Source organism: Lissotriton helveticus, chromosome 9 (genome assembly GCF_964261635.1).
Source record: "Lissotriton helveticus chromosome 9, aLisHel1.1, whole genome shotgun sequence".
NCBI classification, from domain to species: Eukaryota; Metazoa; Chordata; class Amphibia; order Caudata; family Salamandridae; genus Lissotriton; species Lissotriton helveticus.
The window spans coordinates 1,272,356,491-1,272,374,537 of NC_136070.1; the positions used below are offsets into that span (position 1 = coordinate 1,272,356,491).

The window sequence follows — 18,047 nt, forward strand, 5'->3', positions numbered from 1 at the left end:
CATTTTTTTGAAAAATGCATGAGGTATTCCTTAATTGCAATTTGCCATTCGCAAATAAGGAATATGTAGGATTTGCTAAATTATTTGCAAATCCTACATACATAGCGTTTTGCGATTCTCAAATAGCGATTCTCTAAAAATCGCTATTTGAGAATCGCAAAACCAAAGTTTCATACATATGGCCCTCAGTTTCTCGCACTGTCCGCACTTGCCCCTCACTCTAAACCCAAGTGCGCACTAGGCTGTCACGCAATACCCGAAGCCGCCGCCTGGGCAAGCGCCACAGCATCACGCGGGGAACTTATTCACTATTCAGGAGAGGCAGAGTCATGATGGGTGGAGCCACGCGCCTTGGTATCTTTATATTGGTTTCAATATTGTGCTGAAAATGCAGCTTTGACACAGGTTTTTTTTTCTTCTTAATTATCTTGTGGCGGGAGAACCCCAAATCCACCTGTTGAAGGTCAAGTTTTCCTGGTACACAAAGTATTCGAATATTTCATGAGCGGCCCTATGACTTTGCAGCCAACTTAAGTCTAAATGAAATGCAATAGCCCCCCCTCCCCCGCCCCCGAGGCTCATCGTTTAATTCTTCCCTCTTTCTCCTTGTTCAGTTAGAAAAGCAGGACAGAAATGAAATGAAAACAGAGTCTCGAAGGTCATGGAAATTGATAATTTATGGAAGTTTAATCAGTATAAAAATAAATCCACGCAGGATGCGTGAAAAGAACACACTCTTTGAAGTGGACACAAGCAGTTAACACACACTTCCTTCCATAGTGCAGCAGGGTGAGCGTCTCAGCTGAGGTTGTGAGTAGATTGTGTCAGTACCACAGCAAGCCCTGTGAGCATCCGCTTTATAAAGGCAAACACTGCAGGTGTGTGAAGCCACTGATGCCACGTGTGCCCCTGCAACAACTTTGTAGCACGTCAAACTATCGCCATCACATTCAATATCGCGTGCCAAGTAAGCAGCAGTGGGTGGTTTAAAGGGCACCCACGAGTGTCTTCTTCAAAAGTGCAAAAACTCTCCAGACAGACTACTGGCCGGAGGGACGGGTGGCTGAGGGCAGTGGCCACTCAGACACATCAATGGGCAAGTCAGGATCTTACTGCCGCCTGGGGCACATCACAGGAACTCTGGACAGGACAGAAACTATCCATTTTCCACTATTTTGCTACTTGAAGAATATAGAATGGAGCAAACACATTTCTTTACAGTCCATCCTGCGCAGACATTTTTCCACCAGAGCAAAATCTGAGTAAATGGATTGTAGAACCTGCACTAAACAATTGTAAGTTGTTTACAAATTATAAAAACGTTTGTGTGTTATATTATGCTCTTTTTGCTACTTAGATACTAAGGGCCCGATTCACAGAATGAATTTAAGACTCAATCCTACTCTTACTACTATTTTGGTATTCACATAATGCACTTACTACTTTTGGTATTCACAGAAGTTAGGATTTTGTCTTAAGTCTGCTTTAAGACAAATTTAAGACAAAAGTCTTAAGTTCATTCTGTAAATCGGGCCCTAATAATGGAACAAACCGGTATATCTCCATCAACACCATCTTTTCACCTGTGAAAAGTAGGCAACACATTACTTGCACTCTTTCTTACTCTGTCAACACAAAAATCAGTTTGTTGCATCTTTAGCCCTGATGTCACACTTGCGTTTGCAGCAGTTCTTATCACTTCATTGCCCACCCCAGCAGCACACAATATACAAATGCATTTAGACATTTTTGTGCAGTGCAAACAGTGCAAGGTTAATGGTTTTGAAAGAACTAAGACAGTGAGCCACCATGCCCTTGACTCTTCACTTTTGCAGCCCTCGAATCCTACAACGCGCGCTGCCCGGTTAGTAGATACGGTCATTTCACCACGGGTCAGGACACCTCTACACACAACCTCTCGCGCACTCACCTGAAGCGCCTGTCTTGTTTACAAAAACAGTGTTTGGCAATGAGGATGGATACCTCTGTTTGGACATTACATTCCTTCTGGTACAAGCATCATATTAAAAATGTAAATGTAAATGTATTGCGACTTATATAGCGCACGTATCACCCGAAGGGATCAAGGCGCTTGCCTTGGGAACCCGTCCTGGCTTTTCCCTGTGAGATAACCCCTACTGGGTATCCCCAGGGTGAAAGCCAGGCATCCCGCAGCGGGTGGGCCGCCATAGTGGAGATTAAGCAACTATTGCCCAGAGTTGCAGCGTGGGACCCAATGATTGGAATAGGCACCGAGGCGAGAATTATCGAGTCCGTGGACATTTTTGGGCTCAGGACCCTGCCGCATCGGGAATTGAACCCTGGTCCCGGGCCAGACCTCTGCATCAGGGTCTGCCGCTCTAATCAGTGAGCCACACTCCTCCACTAAACAAAACCCTTCTGCGATGGCCCTGTTAGGGAACCCCTGAGCAGTACACAGTGCTTGATTTGTAAAAAATAAATAAAAATGATGATGTTGATGATGAAAATAAAAATAAAGGCCAGAGCCCTTGTCAGGGGACCACCGTAGCTTGCACCACCCATTGCCACTGCCAGCGCTGCCAGTGACAGTACTAACTCAACTACTGCCAACACACTCCTACAAATGTGACATTTCAGACTGTTGGAGGCACCAAAATCTATAAGAATGGCTGGGGCATCAGGTATTAATTGTTTTTAATGTATATTAAATTAATAAACATCTGTTGTTCTGCTCATCTCTAAATTACACAAACAGCGCCACGATGTGGCAGCTGTCATAAGTGCCGGTGTTGACAACTAAGTGCCGGGGCTCGGCACCAGAAAACACTGGCTCAAATGAAGCACTGGCAACACATACATATTGGTAGACACATGTTCAGAGTCAAAGTGTAAGGCAGAAGGATGTCTTACTGTGGATGTGGTGAACACCCCTGAGGAAGGTAAGCTTTGCATTTCATGAGAAACACAAAGAAGCAGCAGCTCTCAGGCTAGTGATGCGCTTCATAGAATGCTTCTAGGGAAACCCTTAGCGCAGGTGATGGAGCCAGCACGGATCTTAGCAGTCTTTAAGGATGGTACGACCCATGCCCAGTGTTCTTCTGTTTTACACACATCACTCCTTAAACCTCTTTTTAAAAATATCCGCCAAACCTCTAACTTGACTTTAAGAATGAGCGCTGGCAAATATTGAACTAAAGAAGTATTTTTGGCCAAGGCATAGGAGAAAGAATTATAATCCTGTGCCTCATATCTGAAAAAAATATTTGATGGAGTGAAATAGGTGTTCAGTAGGACATTTTTAGAGATGATTTCTCTTTGTGTGTCAGTATCCAAGAATAAATTATATACGCTGCCCTGTTAAACCTTTTAATTAGAGATGGAGTTATGAGCAGCCCAAATCCTTATATATCCAAAATATTCAGGAGATAACAAAACAGCGTGAGCAGCAACTTCTAAGGAAGTACGGTGGGTTCAAGCTCACACTGCTTTACTAGTATGTAGTTTGCAGACACTTTTATAAGCAGGGTGATCAGACTTCAGGTTACTATGGACACTGTCTTTGGTCGTGAACCAATCCCCTACAAATAATTGTTTTCAGGTGTGATACTCAGATTAATACATTACTACTTTAAAAAAAGACAACACCCACCAACCCCAAGAAACAAACATGACAACCCCAACTGGTTCACGGCAGAGCTGAAAACCCAGAAACGCGACTGCAGACAGAAGGAAAGAAGACGCACACTAGTAAGACCCTCAAGGACCTAAAACTATTCAAAGACGCCCTCAACCGCTACCACCACCTCCTGAAAAACACCAAGAAGACCGCCCTAGCCACGGCATCATTGACAGCTCCAACACCAGCAAGGGATTGTTCAACATAATCAAGGAGTTCACCAACCCATCGGCAACCGAAAACACCATCACACCCTCTCAAGCCCTCTGCGACACCCGCTCAGACTTTTTCTGCAACAAAATTTACACCATCTACCAAGACTTCGCACCTCAACCCCCCACCAAGGACAACATCAACCTCCTTGCGCTGTTCGACACACACCCACACCAGCGCATGGAACACCTTCACCATGAAGGAAACGGCCTTCACCATAAGATCCACTCACTCCGAAGCTCCATCAGACCCTTGCCTCACCACATGTTCAACCTTGGCAATCGTCCCATCTGCAAAGAACTCACCAAGGTCCTCAACTCCTCGATCACCACGGTCCACTTCCCCCAGAAATGGAAACATGCCGACATGAAGCCATTGCTGAAGAAACCATCTGTGGACTCAGGAGAACCTAAGAACTACCGACCCATCTCCCTGCTCCCCTTCGCAGCCAAAGGTCATCGAGAAAGCTATCAACATCCAACTAACCAGACATCTGGAGAACTACAACCTTCTGGGCCCCTCCCAAGCTGGCTTCAGAGCAAACCACAGCACAGAGACAGCTCTAATCGCAGCCACGGACAACATCAGAATGCTGCTAGACCACAGAGAAACAGCAGCCCTCCTCCTCCTCGACCTCTCAGCAGCCTTCAACACTGAATCCCGCCACACATTGATCAACAGACTACACCAGATCGGAATCCAAGGGCAGCCCTCAAGTGAATTGTTTCCTACCTCACAAGAAGGACGCAGAAGATCATCATCCCTCCCTACTCCTCGCTCCCTAAGAACATTACCTGCGCTGTACCTCAAGGCTCACACCTCAGCCCAACCCTCTTCAACGTATACATGCCACCCCAGGCCAACATCATGAGGAGCTATGGACTTAACATCATCTCCTATGCCGACGACACCCAACTCATCCTCTCCCTGACCAACGACCCAATGACCATCAAGGACAGGTTCCAAAGATGCATGAAGGATGTGGCCATATGGATGAACAACAGCTGTCTCAAACTCAACACAGACAAGACAGAAGTTCTCATCTTCCGGAAAGGCAAAGACACCCTATGGAACAAGGAATGGTGGGCACCTGAGCTGGGCCCTATCCCCAAACCCAACTAACATGCCCACAACCTCGGCATCATCCTCGGCAGCCAGCTATCCATGAAGTAGCAGGTCAGCGCGGTCTCCTCCACTTGCTTCTTCACCCTTCGAATGCTCCGGAAGGTCTTCAGGTTGCTCCTGCCCAACACCTGTCATGCAAGATTTCGTCACTAGCAGACTCGACTACAGCAACTCCCTCTACGTAGGAATCACGGGCCAACTCTTGAGAAGACTCCAGACCATCCAGAACACAGCATCCAGACTCATCCTCGACCACCCCAGACAGACGCACATCACCCCTCACCTCCAGAAACTCCATTGCCTACCAGTCGCGAAGAGATGCCAGTTCAAAATGCTCAGCCATGCTTACAAGGCACTACACAATGAAGGACCGTTGTACCTACAAACAAACACATGAATTTCTTCCAACATACCTGGGAACTCCGTTCCAGATCCCTCTCAATAGCATCCACCCAATTCATCTTAAGGGCGAACATTGGTGGTCGCTACTTCTCCCACCTGGGAGCTAAGAACTGGACCACCCTAACCCTGTAGCACCGTTGCTCCAACAGTTCAGGAAGGACCTCAAGGCCTGGATGTTGAACCAATAGGTACAGGCAGCGGGAACCCGAAGCCGGATCCCACAGGGCCTCGAGGCGCTCACGGGTGAACCAGTCACACGATATAAATCCTGATTGATTGATTGACACCCAGAATGCACTATTCTGTCAAGTGAAAGCCCCAAGCTGTAAACTGTGCCCATAGTCACCTGAAGGGACCCTAGTTGTAAATACTGTCAGGGTTCCTTAGCCCTTTCTCCTTCTCTGGTTAGCAGAATGAGTTATTGGAGACTGCACAAGATACAGTGACTTCTCCTGTTACTTGCAGTAAAGTACTGACCATCTTCCAATAAACCAGAAGTATTTACTATCCATTGTTAAGTGGGCGGGGCTATGCTTCTTCATCAAGACTGGCCAATGAGATGAGAGATGTGAAGCTTGGTTGACTCGTGCAGTGTTGAGAGACTGTGGGCTGAGCTCAATAAGAAACCTTAATACCTTAATCCCAGCCAATGGCTTTCCTTATGTTATATGTAGAAAGGCCTAGGAGCTGATTGAAGCAGGGACTTCAACTGTGATGGTAATTATGGAAGGAAAGCAAGTTTTGGTTGAATGGAGGTATTTGCCAAGAGCCTCTCTCTTTTTATCTCTGGAAGTCCTCTTTCCAGATGGATGAAAAGGTCTAACAAAACAAAATTAAACACCTGGAGCTGGTTTTGTGGAGATATTAGGGAGGAAGAGAGCTACACATAATAATAATAATAATTTACTACATATTGGGAGACAAGCCTAGGGTTGAGAGGTATCAAGCGCGTACAACCCCAGAAGACAATCGAAGAGGGGCGGTAGGTTAGTTTTCACAGTATCTTACGGTCATCCATTGTGGTACAATATGCAAAAATATTTCATTTGCTATATTCTGTAGACAGTGCATCAAGTGAGAAAAAACCTTTTTTTAAATGAGAACTAAATGTAAACAAAAATGGACACTATGCTTGCTCTAGGGACCTTGTGGTCTTTTAAACACGGTGATGCCCTAAAACACAGAAAGACATGCAGCCTATTAAGAGAGCTGTTTCACGAAGACAAACATATAAATATGACATCTACTGAAAAGGAAACAGCAGAGGAAATTCGATGTGTGCTAGGTGCGCTCATGGGACTCTTCACACAGGTGTGGTCAGTACTTGCAGTCCACGTGCTTGATTCTGTAGGGATGTAGCTGCTCTTTATGTGATGCTTGTGAGTAACCCTCCAATAATCCTTCATCTGATTGGGTCCTCCAGGCATGCAGCTTTACACGCCTGTCGTAGAGCAAAGTCACAACCCTAGCTCAGCTGCTGACCCAGATGTAATACGGTCATAAAAACATTGGCAGAACAGTACATCAGCCTCATACGTAATGCCCATTTCCTGCCACGTGATGACATCTGGAGATTTTGGATCTTCTTCCAGATCTCACGCCTCTTTGCATTTTCAGTGCTTTGTGAAATGTCACTTTCTCCCTGCTGTCTGACCACCTTGAGGCCTATTTTGTGCCTTTACAATGGTGGGCGTTTGATAAATAATAAAGGTCACTTTAATATCAAGTGTAGCTTCTAGATGTCAACTTGTCCCACTGACTGTGACCACTACGTCAATTCTGGACTCAGACGTTTATCCCTATCACTTGGACAAGGTCTTTTCCAGGCAGGAAACCATCAGGTTTCCATCCAGAGGATGTGATAAGACACTTATTTGATGAGACAGAGCCAGGTCAAGAATCCTCACCTTGAACAAGAATTATTAAACAGTCCTGGCCAACATACGCTCAGCAGCCATCTCCACATCTTACCATGTGGACGTGCTCCACATTGAAACCTTAACAGTCCCAGAAATCACTGTGAACTTCTTAAGCAAATGCAGCAATATCTCTGGAATCTGGAATTCAAGATCAGTCAAGGCGTCCTTAAATACCCATCACACAAGGGATACTTGTAAACACACCCGCTATGCCTGAGAACATGACTGTCTCTCTTGAGACCCAGCATGAACAAGAAAGCACCCACTTCATGCTTTATGTTGCGGTCCACGCGAGCTCTCTATCACCAGAACACTCCTTATTGGTTTAATCCCACCCATAGAGTGACTGGGACAGATTGTCTTGTCATGTGAGACTGCATTGGCTGTTCGCATGGTGCCACCATACTGTCTCCTCCTTGTACCCCCTCCGGTGCAGAATTAACGCTCGGAGGATGCTGTACGGCGCACACAATGGTGGAATCTAGAACTCGTCCTTGCCAGGTGCACAACGCAAGGTGTGACTATCCCAAGGAGAAGGTTATGCAATTAATGGGAGGTTTCCAGAGCCTCTCTGAGTGGGAAATGTCGTCACAAGAAGCCTCCAACTTTAAAGTAGATGGTGCAATTCCAGACTGTCCCTACTATAGTCGGACAAAGACGTCTCTGATGATACATCTGCCCAATGACACTTTGAAGGCAGTTCGCTCTCCTCTGTTCGACACCGATTGATGGCATGCTGAAGCCGGCTACTCATTTTCTGAGACTCCCCCTTCAACAAGCTCTTCTTGGGTAACGTGGGACCCCTGTTAGACAATGTTACTAGGAAATCAGTCACCTGCGAAGGTAATGTAAAAACAGGAACCCGTTGGAAAATCTCAGGGATGTCCTTCCGGTTCAAGAGATCCTCAAAGCATGCCACCACATAGCGGCCCGAGGACCGCCCTTCAAGGAAATCTGGCAGGACGCAGTTCAATGCAGTGGAAAATGTGCTGTGCGGATCCTCCCAGGACACCCGTCCAGGCGCCCTTGGCTTGGATTGAAACCATTCATCGCATATGGTCAGGGCCCGTTTGGAAAATAGCAGGACAATGACCCCGCCCTCTTCTATGACCTTCAGCCGCTGACGGTGGAACCACTGCATGGGACCAAGGTTATCCAGGTCCCCACGGTGCCAGAGGTCAACGACAACCGACAGATGGAGGTCTTTGAGGTCAGTAGCAAGGGTCTCGATGAGTATCTTGAAGGAGTCGTGGTCCGGCGAATACAGGAGCAAGATCTTCCGATTCTGGAATAGTCCTGTAGATGATAAAAAGAGGAATGTGAACAGGTTGGGAAAACACCTTCAGACTCATTGAAAACATCTGTTCACTCACACATCTTACACAGTTAATCACACCTGTGTGAGAAGTACAGTAGGGTGTGAGTTTTAACCCTGGGCGTAGTGTGCGTAACAGGGCTACGCAGAGTGCCATGGAGCTGTCAACAAACTCTGTGGAACTCCGCGTAGCTCCGCTGTGCCGCCCGCCTCCACCCCCCTATTTAAAAAATACCTTAACTGTACATAAAAACATAAAAAAAAACACTTACCTCTAGCCGCAGTGTCCCCGGGCTGCCCTCCCCCTCTTTCCCGACATTGGGATACAGCTGAAGCAGACTGTGCATGCGCGCATGCCTGCGCATTTCTTGCAGGAAATGCACATGCACGGACATGCGCGCATGCGCATTCTTCTTAAGCTGTATCCCAATGTCGAGAAAGAGGAGGAGGACATCCCGGGATGACACGATTAGAGGTAAGTGGTTTTTTAATTTTTTCATTTACTGTTAAGGTATTTTTTAAATAGGGTGTTTAGGCAGGCGGCCTGCAACTCCGCTCTGCTGCGGAGTGTGCGGGGTTTTGCCTTCTCCTCGTTATCCGCGAAACGCAGAGTAGGCAAAACCCCGCACACTCCACGGGCAGAGCGGAGTCCTCCGCCCACGGTTAGTGAGTTTGGTGTAGGGTGGGGTGGAGCAGAGTGTGATGTGACATGACATTATCTAATATTCACACTGGTACAATCTATACAGACACCCTTTTGGGTGCTACACCTCAGAGGGTTAGGGAGCTGCAACATCTGTAGAAAATGGTTAGTTTCCAGAATTGTTGTACATACTGTTCAATTTATGGAAAATAAATGGTTTCTGCTTTGTAAATGAGGTGTGTCATTTAATGACATCATAGCAGAGAGGTTCTTCAGATCGCCTATGACATGTCAGGGGCATTGGTCCCAGGCAACCCAAAGAAGAGATGTCCTCACCATGGCAAACTCACCTGCTCATCGTATTTACCAACCCTTAGATGTGACTTCGAGAGGACTTATGCTAAGAGGTATGCTAGAGTCTTCAGCTGAGAACATACGCATATCCACCAACAACTGGAGACGAGTGACGTTAACATGGAGAACGGTTGTCGTTGGAGAAATCATGTCTTCTCAATCACAGGCGCCTCAATCAGTCACTCATGACTATAATGTAGCGCAAAACCCAAGAAACTACAACCGGTCATTGCAAGCAGACCAGGTCCATGAAACAGCAGGACATTCCGTGTCTTGCGGGACAACAGGAATTGGTTGGAACCTCTCGTACTGTCCAGGATCTTGGCCGCGCGTGCCAGACCTTCCCACAGGGGTTCTTTGTTTCGCTTTTCAGTGGCAAGATACGCTTTTGATGGCTGATCTCAAACAGTGCAGTGATGTAACATGATGCAGCCACAATCTGTGTCTGATTCCCACCCTTGCTTGCACACGCTAGATGAACGACTCTGCCAGCACACTGACCCAACGTGCTTGGCGGCCACACTTTACCCATGACTGGGTGGGCAGCTCTGCAGGGGACTACAGCATCCAGTTTTTCAGAGAGGGAATGCCAGCTCAGTTGAACAGCATCCCTCGACCATGGAGCCAACTTAATAACAATTCTTACACTGAGAACTTATCTGGACATGTTAAGTCTTCGCAGACGTCACCCGCCTGCTTAAAACACTGTTGTGTTCCTTCAACTATTTACATGACTTTCTGAGTGTTTCCTCCTCTCTTAAAAATATTGTTTGGCCCGGGTGTTCGAGGGAAAGCCTGGGTTACAAGTGCCCCTGATGCCATAGTGGATCAGTATAAGAGTCAGGGGGGCAATGGGCCCGATTCACAGAACTAACTTAAGTCAAAATCCTAAACTTACTCCCATTTTCGTATTCACAGAAGGCACTTACTCATTTCGGTATTCACAGAAGTTAGGAGTTCTAACTTTAGGACTCTTAAATGCCTTCTGTGAATACCGAAAGTCTTAAAGTTAGGATTTTTCTGTTTAGGAGTAGTAAAGTTAGGAGTCCATGTCCCATTTCTAGAACACAGAACAGGCAGATGTAGGCAACACATGCACACACAAAGACGCACACATGTGACATGGACACGCGTGACATACCTCCCTGCTTACCTTTGGAGCTACAGTCTTTCTTCAGAGAATGCACACAATCTGTTTTATGAAGAGAGAAAGAAATAGGTATGTAAAAGCTTTAACAAACAAGAAAAAGTAATACTGGTATGAGGGAAACAAAAGGGGAGAGATGGACTTCAAGAAGTACACAATTCGGACTTCACCAGCTGCACAATTCGAGCCCAGCTTTGTTTTAACAGTTCCCCATTTGAAAATAAGCCACTCACTTATTCCTAAAACAGGAGATATGTAGTTTCAAAGCATTTTACTTTATGGTCAATTTAACTTTATTATAAGCCATGCATTGAAGATTAAAGAACATATCCCTATAAGACATTCACAAATGTATCTGCCTATTAAGCTACAGACGAAAGACCCTTGTCTCACCCCTGGCAGCAGGGTCTGCCTTGAGGGCGTGTCATGGAAGCAGGAATGGGGAAAGTCTGTTTACTGTTTTATTCGTAGGAAGGGGATCATTGAAGAGCCGGAGTAGGAATCTATTTGCAATAAGAGTGGTGATACAGAAGTACAATTTCATGCTGGTATGGGGACCCAGCCTCCCTCTCCCTGTGTGTGTTGGAAGAAGTTCCCAATGGGGGAGGCACCAGACCTGTGATTCTACAGGCGGTAGGAAGGAGTTTAGGGCTGCAGAGAGACATGGCCCTACTGCGAGGTAAGAGGTTCAGGTGAAGAGATGACTTGTTCCTGAAGGTCACGTGACTGTCACAAATACACAGTACCTGTCATGGGCCTAGAATGCCAAAGGATGAAACAAGGAGGTTCCCTTCTTATCAGGACCCTTGGAGCTGAGGAACCACTGGACTCTATGCTCACAGTGACCGAAAGCGGTTCACCCTTTCCACACACACATTACTGGCGTAATAACGAGCTGTCCCGCACAATAGGTTCTAAGAAGATCTGGCCAGTTGTATAAGTTAAGAATGAAAATAGAATATTGATTTCAGATCTTATGCGCAACGGTAACCAGGTATAAGCTCGGGCGCACAACTAGATATGTAGGCAAAATTATTGAAAAACAAACAATACAATGAAATGAGTGCTTCCAAGGAAGAGGGATTGGTTATCACTTAATCACCCAAAACCCAGACTGAATTCTGGGTATAACTATAAATGCAAATGGATTCTCCCTGACCACATCAATTGTTACAATAATGTGAGTACATCTATATGTGAAAATAAAGTTCAAAAATATATTTAAGTGCCAAGCAGTCCAGTGTTCTTTCTTTCTTCAAAGACAATTGCTTTGCTCACGGTAATACTCCTAAAACATCAGAGCACAAGTATCCAATTCTTCATCCAAAAGTAATTTATTCAGAGGAATTTTCTGCACAGCCAACACGTGTTTCGTCTTGCACTGTGTATATGCATCAATGACTTCTACAGGGCTTCAGTTATGCTCATTAAGTCCTCTGAGCATATAACATTTCTGAGTAAGAAAGTATATCTGAGTTTAATAATTATGCTCTTCATTCATGTACTATTACTAATCTTTATTCATTCCTCTTATCATTAATTGTCGTCTTTCCACTGATTTTCAACTAAGCATGGGCGTAAAATCCGCTCCGCTCGCGGATTTTTCGGATTTTCGGCAAATCCGCAATCCGCGAACGCTCGCGAATTTGTCGAAAATCCGTGAATCCGCTCGCGGCGGATTTTTTGCTTGGTTGCGGCGCGCGGCGTGGTGCACGGCGTTCACTTTCCGTCATTTTAGCGTTTGCCGAGTTGTTTTTCTTTGCGAGTGACGCGCCATTTTAGATCTTGCTGCGTGTTCCCGCGGGAGTTTGTCGCCCGCGAATACGTACTCGCGGCTTGCCACCTTGCACAGCACACCTCGCGAGAGTTCGCAATTGCGAACATGTAGTTGCGGCGGAAAGGAACAATCTCGCACTTGCGAAATAGAGATTTTGCAATTTCGCACAAGAAAATCACCAGCAAACAGGATAAACCTTCAGAAAATTATGATTTTTATCAGAATCACTCCTCAGGTTGACATTTGCATGGCCTTTTTTTTTGCAAGGAGTCCATTTTGGGGGGGGGGGGAGGAAGGAAGTGCCCCACAGTCTCCAACTTCCTGTTCCTGTCCAGCAGGCTCCTCCCAGTGCTTTGTCCATCTCCTGGTCACTTTCATTTGGATCTGGAGCTGGAAGGATTACTTTTTGTGGGTGCTGCTGGATATTTGGATTTGAGGCCTTTTTGACTGTCTTTGGATCACTTTTGGATTAGAAATCAACTTTCACAAGTAAGTTTGTTTGGGGCATTACAGTTGCTGCAAGTACAATTTTGGAACTTTTTCAGAAAATTAAATAAATTATATTGTGGGTAGCCACAGTATCCAGTAGGACCAGGGTTGGTTATGGGTGCATGATACAACTGTTTTGTTGAATTTAAACACCATTGAGGCCATGGATGGGCTGGGATTGTGCAGATTTTATTGTTTTTTGTCGTTTTTTTGGGCCTGCTGGTGTGGCCCTTTGCCCAGGGGTGGTGAGTGTTGCATGGGCCTAGTCTTTCTGTGGGGTGTCTTCTTGAATTTAAACATAATTGAGGCCATGGATGGGCTGGGATTGTGCTTATTTTATTGTTTTTTGTCGTTTTTGGGGGGCTGCTGGTGTGGCCTTTTGCTTGCCCAGGGGTGGTGGTGGTGCATGGACTGAGTGTGCCTGTGGTGTTGTCTCACTCTCTTTGATGTAAACATCATGGATGGCATTGGATTGTGGTGATTTCTGGCTGTTTTTCTGTTTTTTGGGGGTGTACTGTTGATGTGGTCTGGCCATGTGGGTGGTGGTGGTGGCCATCTTGAGTGCTGGCTGGTACAGGCAACATGTGCTTGGGGTGTAAGGGGGCCATTTTGAGGAGAGGCAGTGTCTGAGGCCTGCACTTATTTTGCCTACTTTTCATCCCTTATGCCCAGGGGTAGTGAGTGTTGCATGGGCCTAGTGTTTCTGAGGGGTGTCTTCTTGAATTTAAACACCATTGAGGCCATGGATGGGCTGGGATTGTGCAGATTTTATTGTTTTTTGTCGTTTTTTTGGGCCTGCTGGTGTGGCTCTTTGCCCAGGGGTGGTGAGTGTTGCATGGGCCTAGTCTTTCTGTGGGGTGTCTTCTTGAATTTAAACACCATTGAGGCCATGGATGGGCTGGGATTGTGCAGATTTTATTGTTTTTTGTCGTTTTTTTGGGCCTGCTGGTGTGGCCCTTTGCCCAGGGGTGGTGAGTGTTGCATGGGCCTAGTCTTTCTGTGGGGTGTCTTCTTGAATTTAAACATAATTGAGGCCATGGATGGGCTGGGATTGTGCTTATTTTATTGTTTTTTGTCGTTTTTGGGGGGCTGCTGGTGTGGCCTTTTGCTTGCCCAGGGGTGGTGGTGGTGCATGGACTGAGTGTGCCTGTGGTGTTGTCTCACTCTCTTTGATGTAAACATCATGGATGGCATTGGATTGTGGTGATTTCTGGCTGTTTTTCTGTTTTTTGGGGGTGTACTGTTGATGTGGACTGGCCATGTGGGTGGTGGTGGTGGCCATCTTGAGTGCTGGCTGGTACAGGCAACATGTGCTTGGGGTGTAAGGGGGCCATTTTGAGGAGAGGCAGTGTCTGAGGCCTGCACTTATTTTGCCTACTTTTCATCCCTTATGCCCAGGGGTAGTGAGTGTTGCATGGGCCTAGTGTTTCTGAGGGGTGTCTTCTTGAATTTAAACACCATTGAGGCCATGGATGGGCTGGGATTGTGCAGATTTTATTGTTTTTTGTCGTTTTTTTGGGCCTGCTGGTGTGGCCCTTTGCCCAGGGGTGGTGAGTGTTGCATGGGCCTAGTCTTTCTGTGGGGTGTCTTCTTGAATTTAAACACCATTGAGGCCATGGATGGGCTGGGATTGTGCAGATTTTATTGTTTTTTGTCGTTTTTTTGGGCCTGCTGGTGTGGCCCTTTGCCCAGGGGTGGTGAGTGTTGCATGGGCCTAGTCTTTCTGTGGGGTGTCTTCTTGAATTTAAACACCATTGAGGCCATGGATGGGCTGGGATTGTGCAGATTTTATTGTTTTTTGTCGTTTTTTTGGGCCTGCTGGTGTGGCCCTTTGCCCAGGGGTGGTGAGTGTTGCATGGGCCTAGTCTTTCTGTGGGGTGTCTTCTTGAATTTAAACATAATTGAGGCCATGGATGGGCTGGGATTGTGCTTATTTTATTGTTTTTTGTCGTTTTTGGGGGGCTGCTGGTGTGGCCTTTTGCTTGCCCAGGGGTGGTGGTGGTGCATGGACTGAGTGTGCCTGTGGTGTTGTCTCACTCTTTTTGATGTAAACATCATGGATGGCATTGGATTGTGGTGATTTCTGGCAGTTTTTCTGTTTTTTGGGGGTGTACTGTTGATGTGGACTGGCCATGTGGGTGGTGGTGGTGGCCATCTTGAGTGCTGGCTGGTACAGGCAACATGTGCTTGGGGTGTAAGGGGGCCATTTTGAGGAGAGGCAGTGTCTGAGGCCTGCACTTATTTTGCCTACTTTTCATCCCTTATGCCCAGGGGTGGTGAGTGTTGCATGGGCCTAGTCTTTCTGTGGGGTGTCTTCTTGAATTTAAACACCATTGAGGCCATGGATGGGCTGGGATTGTGCAGATTTTATTGTTTTTTGTCGTTTTTTTGGGCCTGCTGGTGTGGCCCTTTGCCCAGGGGTGGTGAGTGTTGCATGGGCCTAGTCTTTCTGTGGGGTGTCTTCTTGAATTTAAACACCATTGAGGCCATGGATGGGCTGGGATTGTGCAGATTTTATTGTTTTTTGTCGTTTTTTTGGGCCTGCTGGTGTGGCCCTTTGCCCAGGGGTGGTGAGTGTTGCATGGGCCTAGTCTTTCTGTGGGGTGTCTTCTTGAATTTAAACATAATTGAGGCCATGGATGGGCTGGGATTGTGCTTATTTTATTGTTTTTTGTCGTTTTTGGGGGGCTGCTGGTGTGGCCTTTTGCTTGCCCAGGGGTGGTGGTGGTGCATGGACTGAGTGTGCCTGTGGTGTTGTCTCACTCTCTTTGATGTAAACATCATGGATGGCATTGGATTGTGGTGATTTCTGGCTGTTTTTCTGTTTTTTGGGGGTGTACTGTTGATGTGGACTGGCCATGTGGGTGGTGGTGGTGGCCATCTTGAGTGCTGGCTGGTACAGGCAACATGTGCTTGGGGTGTAAGGGGGCCATTTTGAGGAGAGGCAGTGTCTGAGGCCTGCACTTATTTTGCCTACTTTTCATCCCTTATGCCCAGGGGTAGTGAGTGTTGCATACTTGCATGTCCCTAGTCTTTCTGTGGGGTGTCTTCAATGTAAACATCATGGATGGCATGGGATTGTGCTAATTTTTCTGTGTTTTGTCGATTTTTTGGGGTGTATAACTGAACTGATGTTCCTCTGTCTTCCATTGCTTTTAGGTGCACAAGAAGACTCAATAGAACCACCAGTGCCAGGAAGAAGTCCTGCAGCGGTGTGTGCAGCATAACGTCACGCGACGTCACGTCTGGACACAGAACCCTCTGCAACTCGTGCAACTGCTGCCTGCTGACCTGCTCTGAAGAAGATGGCCCCAAAAAAAGTAACCCGTAGCTCCTCTAGCAAGAAAGGTGCCAGTAAGGAGCAGAAGAAGCAAGTTACCAAGGACACTGGTGTGCCGCCCGCCCCTTTTTTTGTGAGTAAAAAAAAAAGTATGCCTGCAGCAGCTGCAGCGGGATCTGCTGGGGACCAAGCTGGCAGCAGCACCCCCGCTCCATTGGGCTCAGTGCCACCACCACCACCACGCCAACTTAAGTCCAAGCCCTTGAGTGCTGCAGAGGCAGCCAGTATACTTCTTCAATCACCATCGACCAGTGATGTTGGCTCATCGCAAGAAAGCAGCAGCAATGTCCCTCAATCAACACAGGTTGTTGTAGCTCATCTGACGAGTGTTGAACAACCACAGCGGCAACAACAATCACATGTGCAAGTACAAGCCCAAGTACATGTGGAAGGAGAGGCAGCGCAAGGAGATGCGCATGCAGAGGTGCATGGAGGGTCACAACAAGTGCCCACAATAGTTGTTCCTCCCGAAGTAGGGGCACATCAGGAAATCGACAATCAAGGCGAGGTATCATTTGAGGAAGCCACTCCTCCTGATGATCCTTCATTGTCTTCCACAACCCTAGCAAGGAAGAGATCAAGGGTGGTGTCTACATCCTCTTCAAGCACACCTCCTTCTGATGATACGGATCAAACTTGGGAACCAGCACCACAGCCGTCTGAGAGTGAGGCACACCATGATCCAACAAAGGTACTTAAGCGTAAAAGGAAGCTCGTCCAAAGTCTCAGACTTATGGAGTGTGATGAGGCTCAACAAGAAGTGGCGGATACTGCTGCTGATGAAGACTCTGCCAACGACGACCCAGTCATCATAAAGGTCACTGCAGCCCCAGCGGGCATGCAGCAAACAGACATTTTGACCCTAGCCCGAAGAGCTGCTGCGCGTGATGATGATGATGATGATGTTGTCGATGAGGAGGCAGTGGAAACACCACAATCATTGGAGTTAAGTAGTACACCAACTCGTCCCGCTTCCATATTTCTTTCTGGCAAGAAGAGACCTGCGTCAACCTCGACCTTAATTAGTGGCGGTGAAAGTGAAAAACGTACAAAAGTTGGCCAATCCAGATCCTCCACTTCATCTGGCATTAGCTTCATGACCACCACCACCACCAGTATCGCCGCCTCCTCCAGGTCCCACAGACACTTCAAGTCCCCAGTTTGGGACTTCTTTACTGTTTGTCCCAAAAATCCAAGGTTTGCCATTTGTACCCTTTGTAAGCTTGCAGTTAGTCGTGGTAAGCCAGGTAGCAACTATGGTACCGGCGGCCAGAGTGGTCATCTTGACAGAAAGCACGGTGTCCAATGGTTTGCGCACCTAGCTGCGATCAAGAAAGGCCAAAATCAAGGAAACGTTGATGTTTCATCTGATGTTGACGAGCAGGAAGAAGACGTGTCAAACACTTCCCTTACACCCAGTACCCCTCTCAGCAGCACACCCAATGTGAGGCACACTAAGAGTGTTGGAGCGAGTGAGACACCAACGCACAAAAGTTCACCAGCGAGCAAAATTGGGTCAACGAAGTCATTATCAGCCCGTAAATGCTTGGTCCAGGCCAACATTAGAACAATGCTTACTTCAGACGTGCCATATGAACGCAACCACCCACTGACGCGTCTGTATAACACTAAGCTGGCTAAAATGCTAGCTGTGGACCTTCTACC

At 46.9% G+C, this 18,047-nt stretch overlaps 1 protein-coding gene across 3 annotated transcripts in view; it reads right to left on the reverse strand.

Annotated features, from left to right (window-relative positions):
* Window positions 1–664: 664 nt before the first annotated feature.
* IL17RC (interleukin 17 receptor C) overlaps window positions 665–18,047 on the reverse strand; it is a 259,633-nt gene continuing 242,250 nt past the window's right edge. For 2 of the 3 annotated variants that reach the window (XM_078661839.1, XM_078661838.1), the window contains 2 exons: window positions 10,783–10,821; window positions 2,660–8,613 (listed from right to left, as the gene is read on the reverse strand). In XM_078661839.1, coding sequence (XP_078517965.1) covers window positions 7,925–8,613; window positions 10,783–10,821 — 728 coding nt within the window. In that variant the 3' untranslated portion in view covers window positions 2,660–7,924. Of the gene's footprint in view, window positions 1,361–2,659; window positions 8,614–10,782; window positions 10,822–18,047 lie in introns of those variants that run through there. The other variant, XM_078661840.1, reaches the window with a different exon arrangement.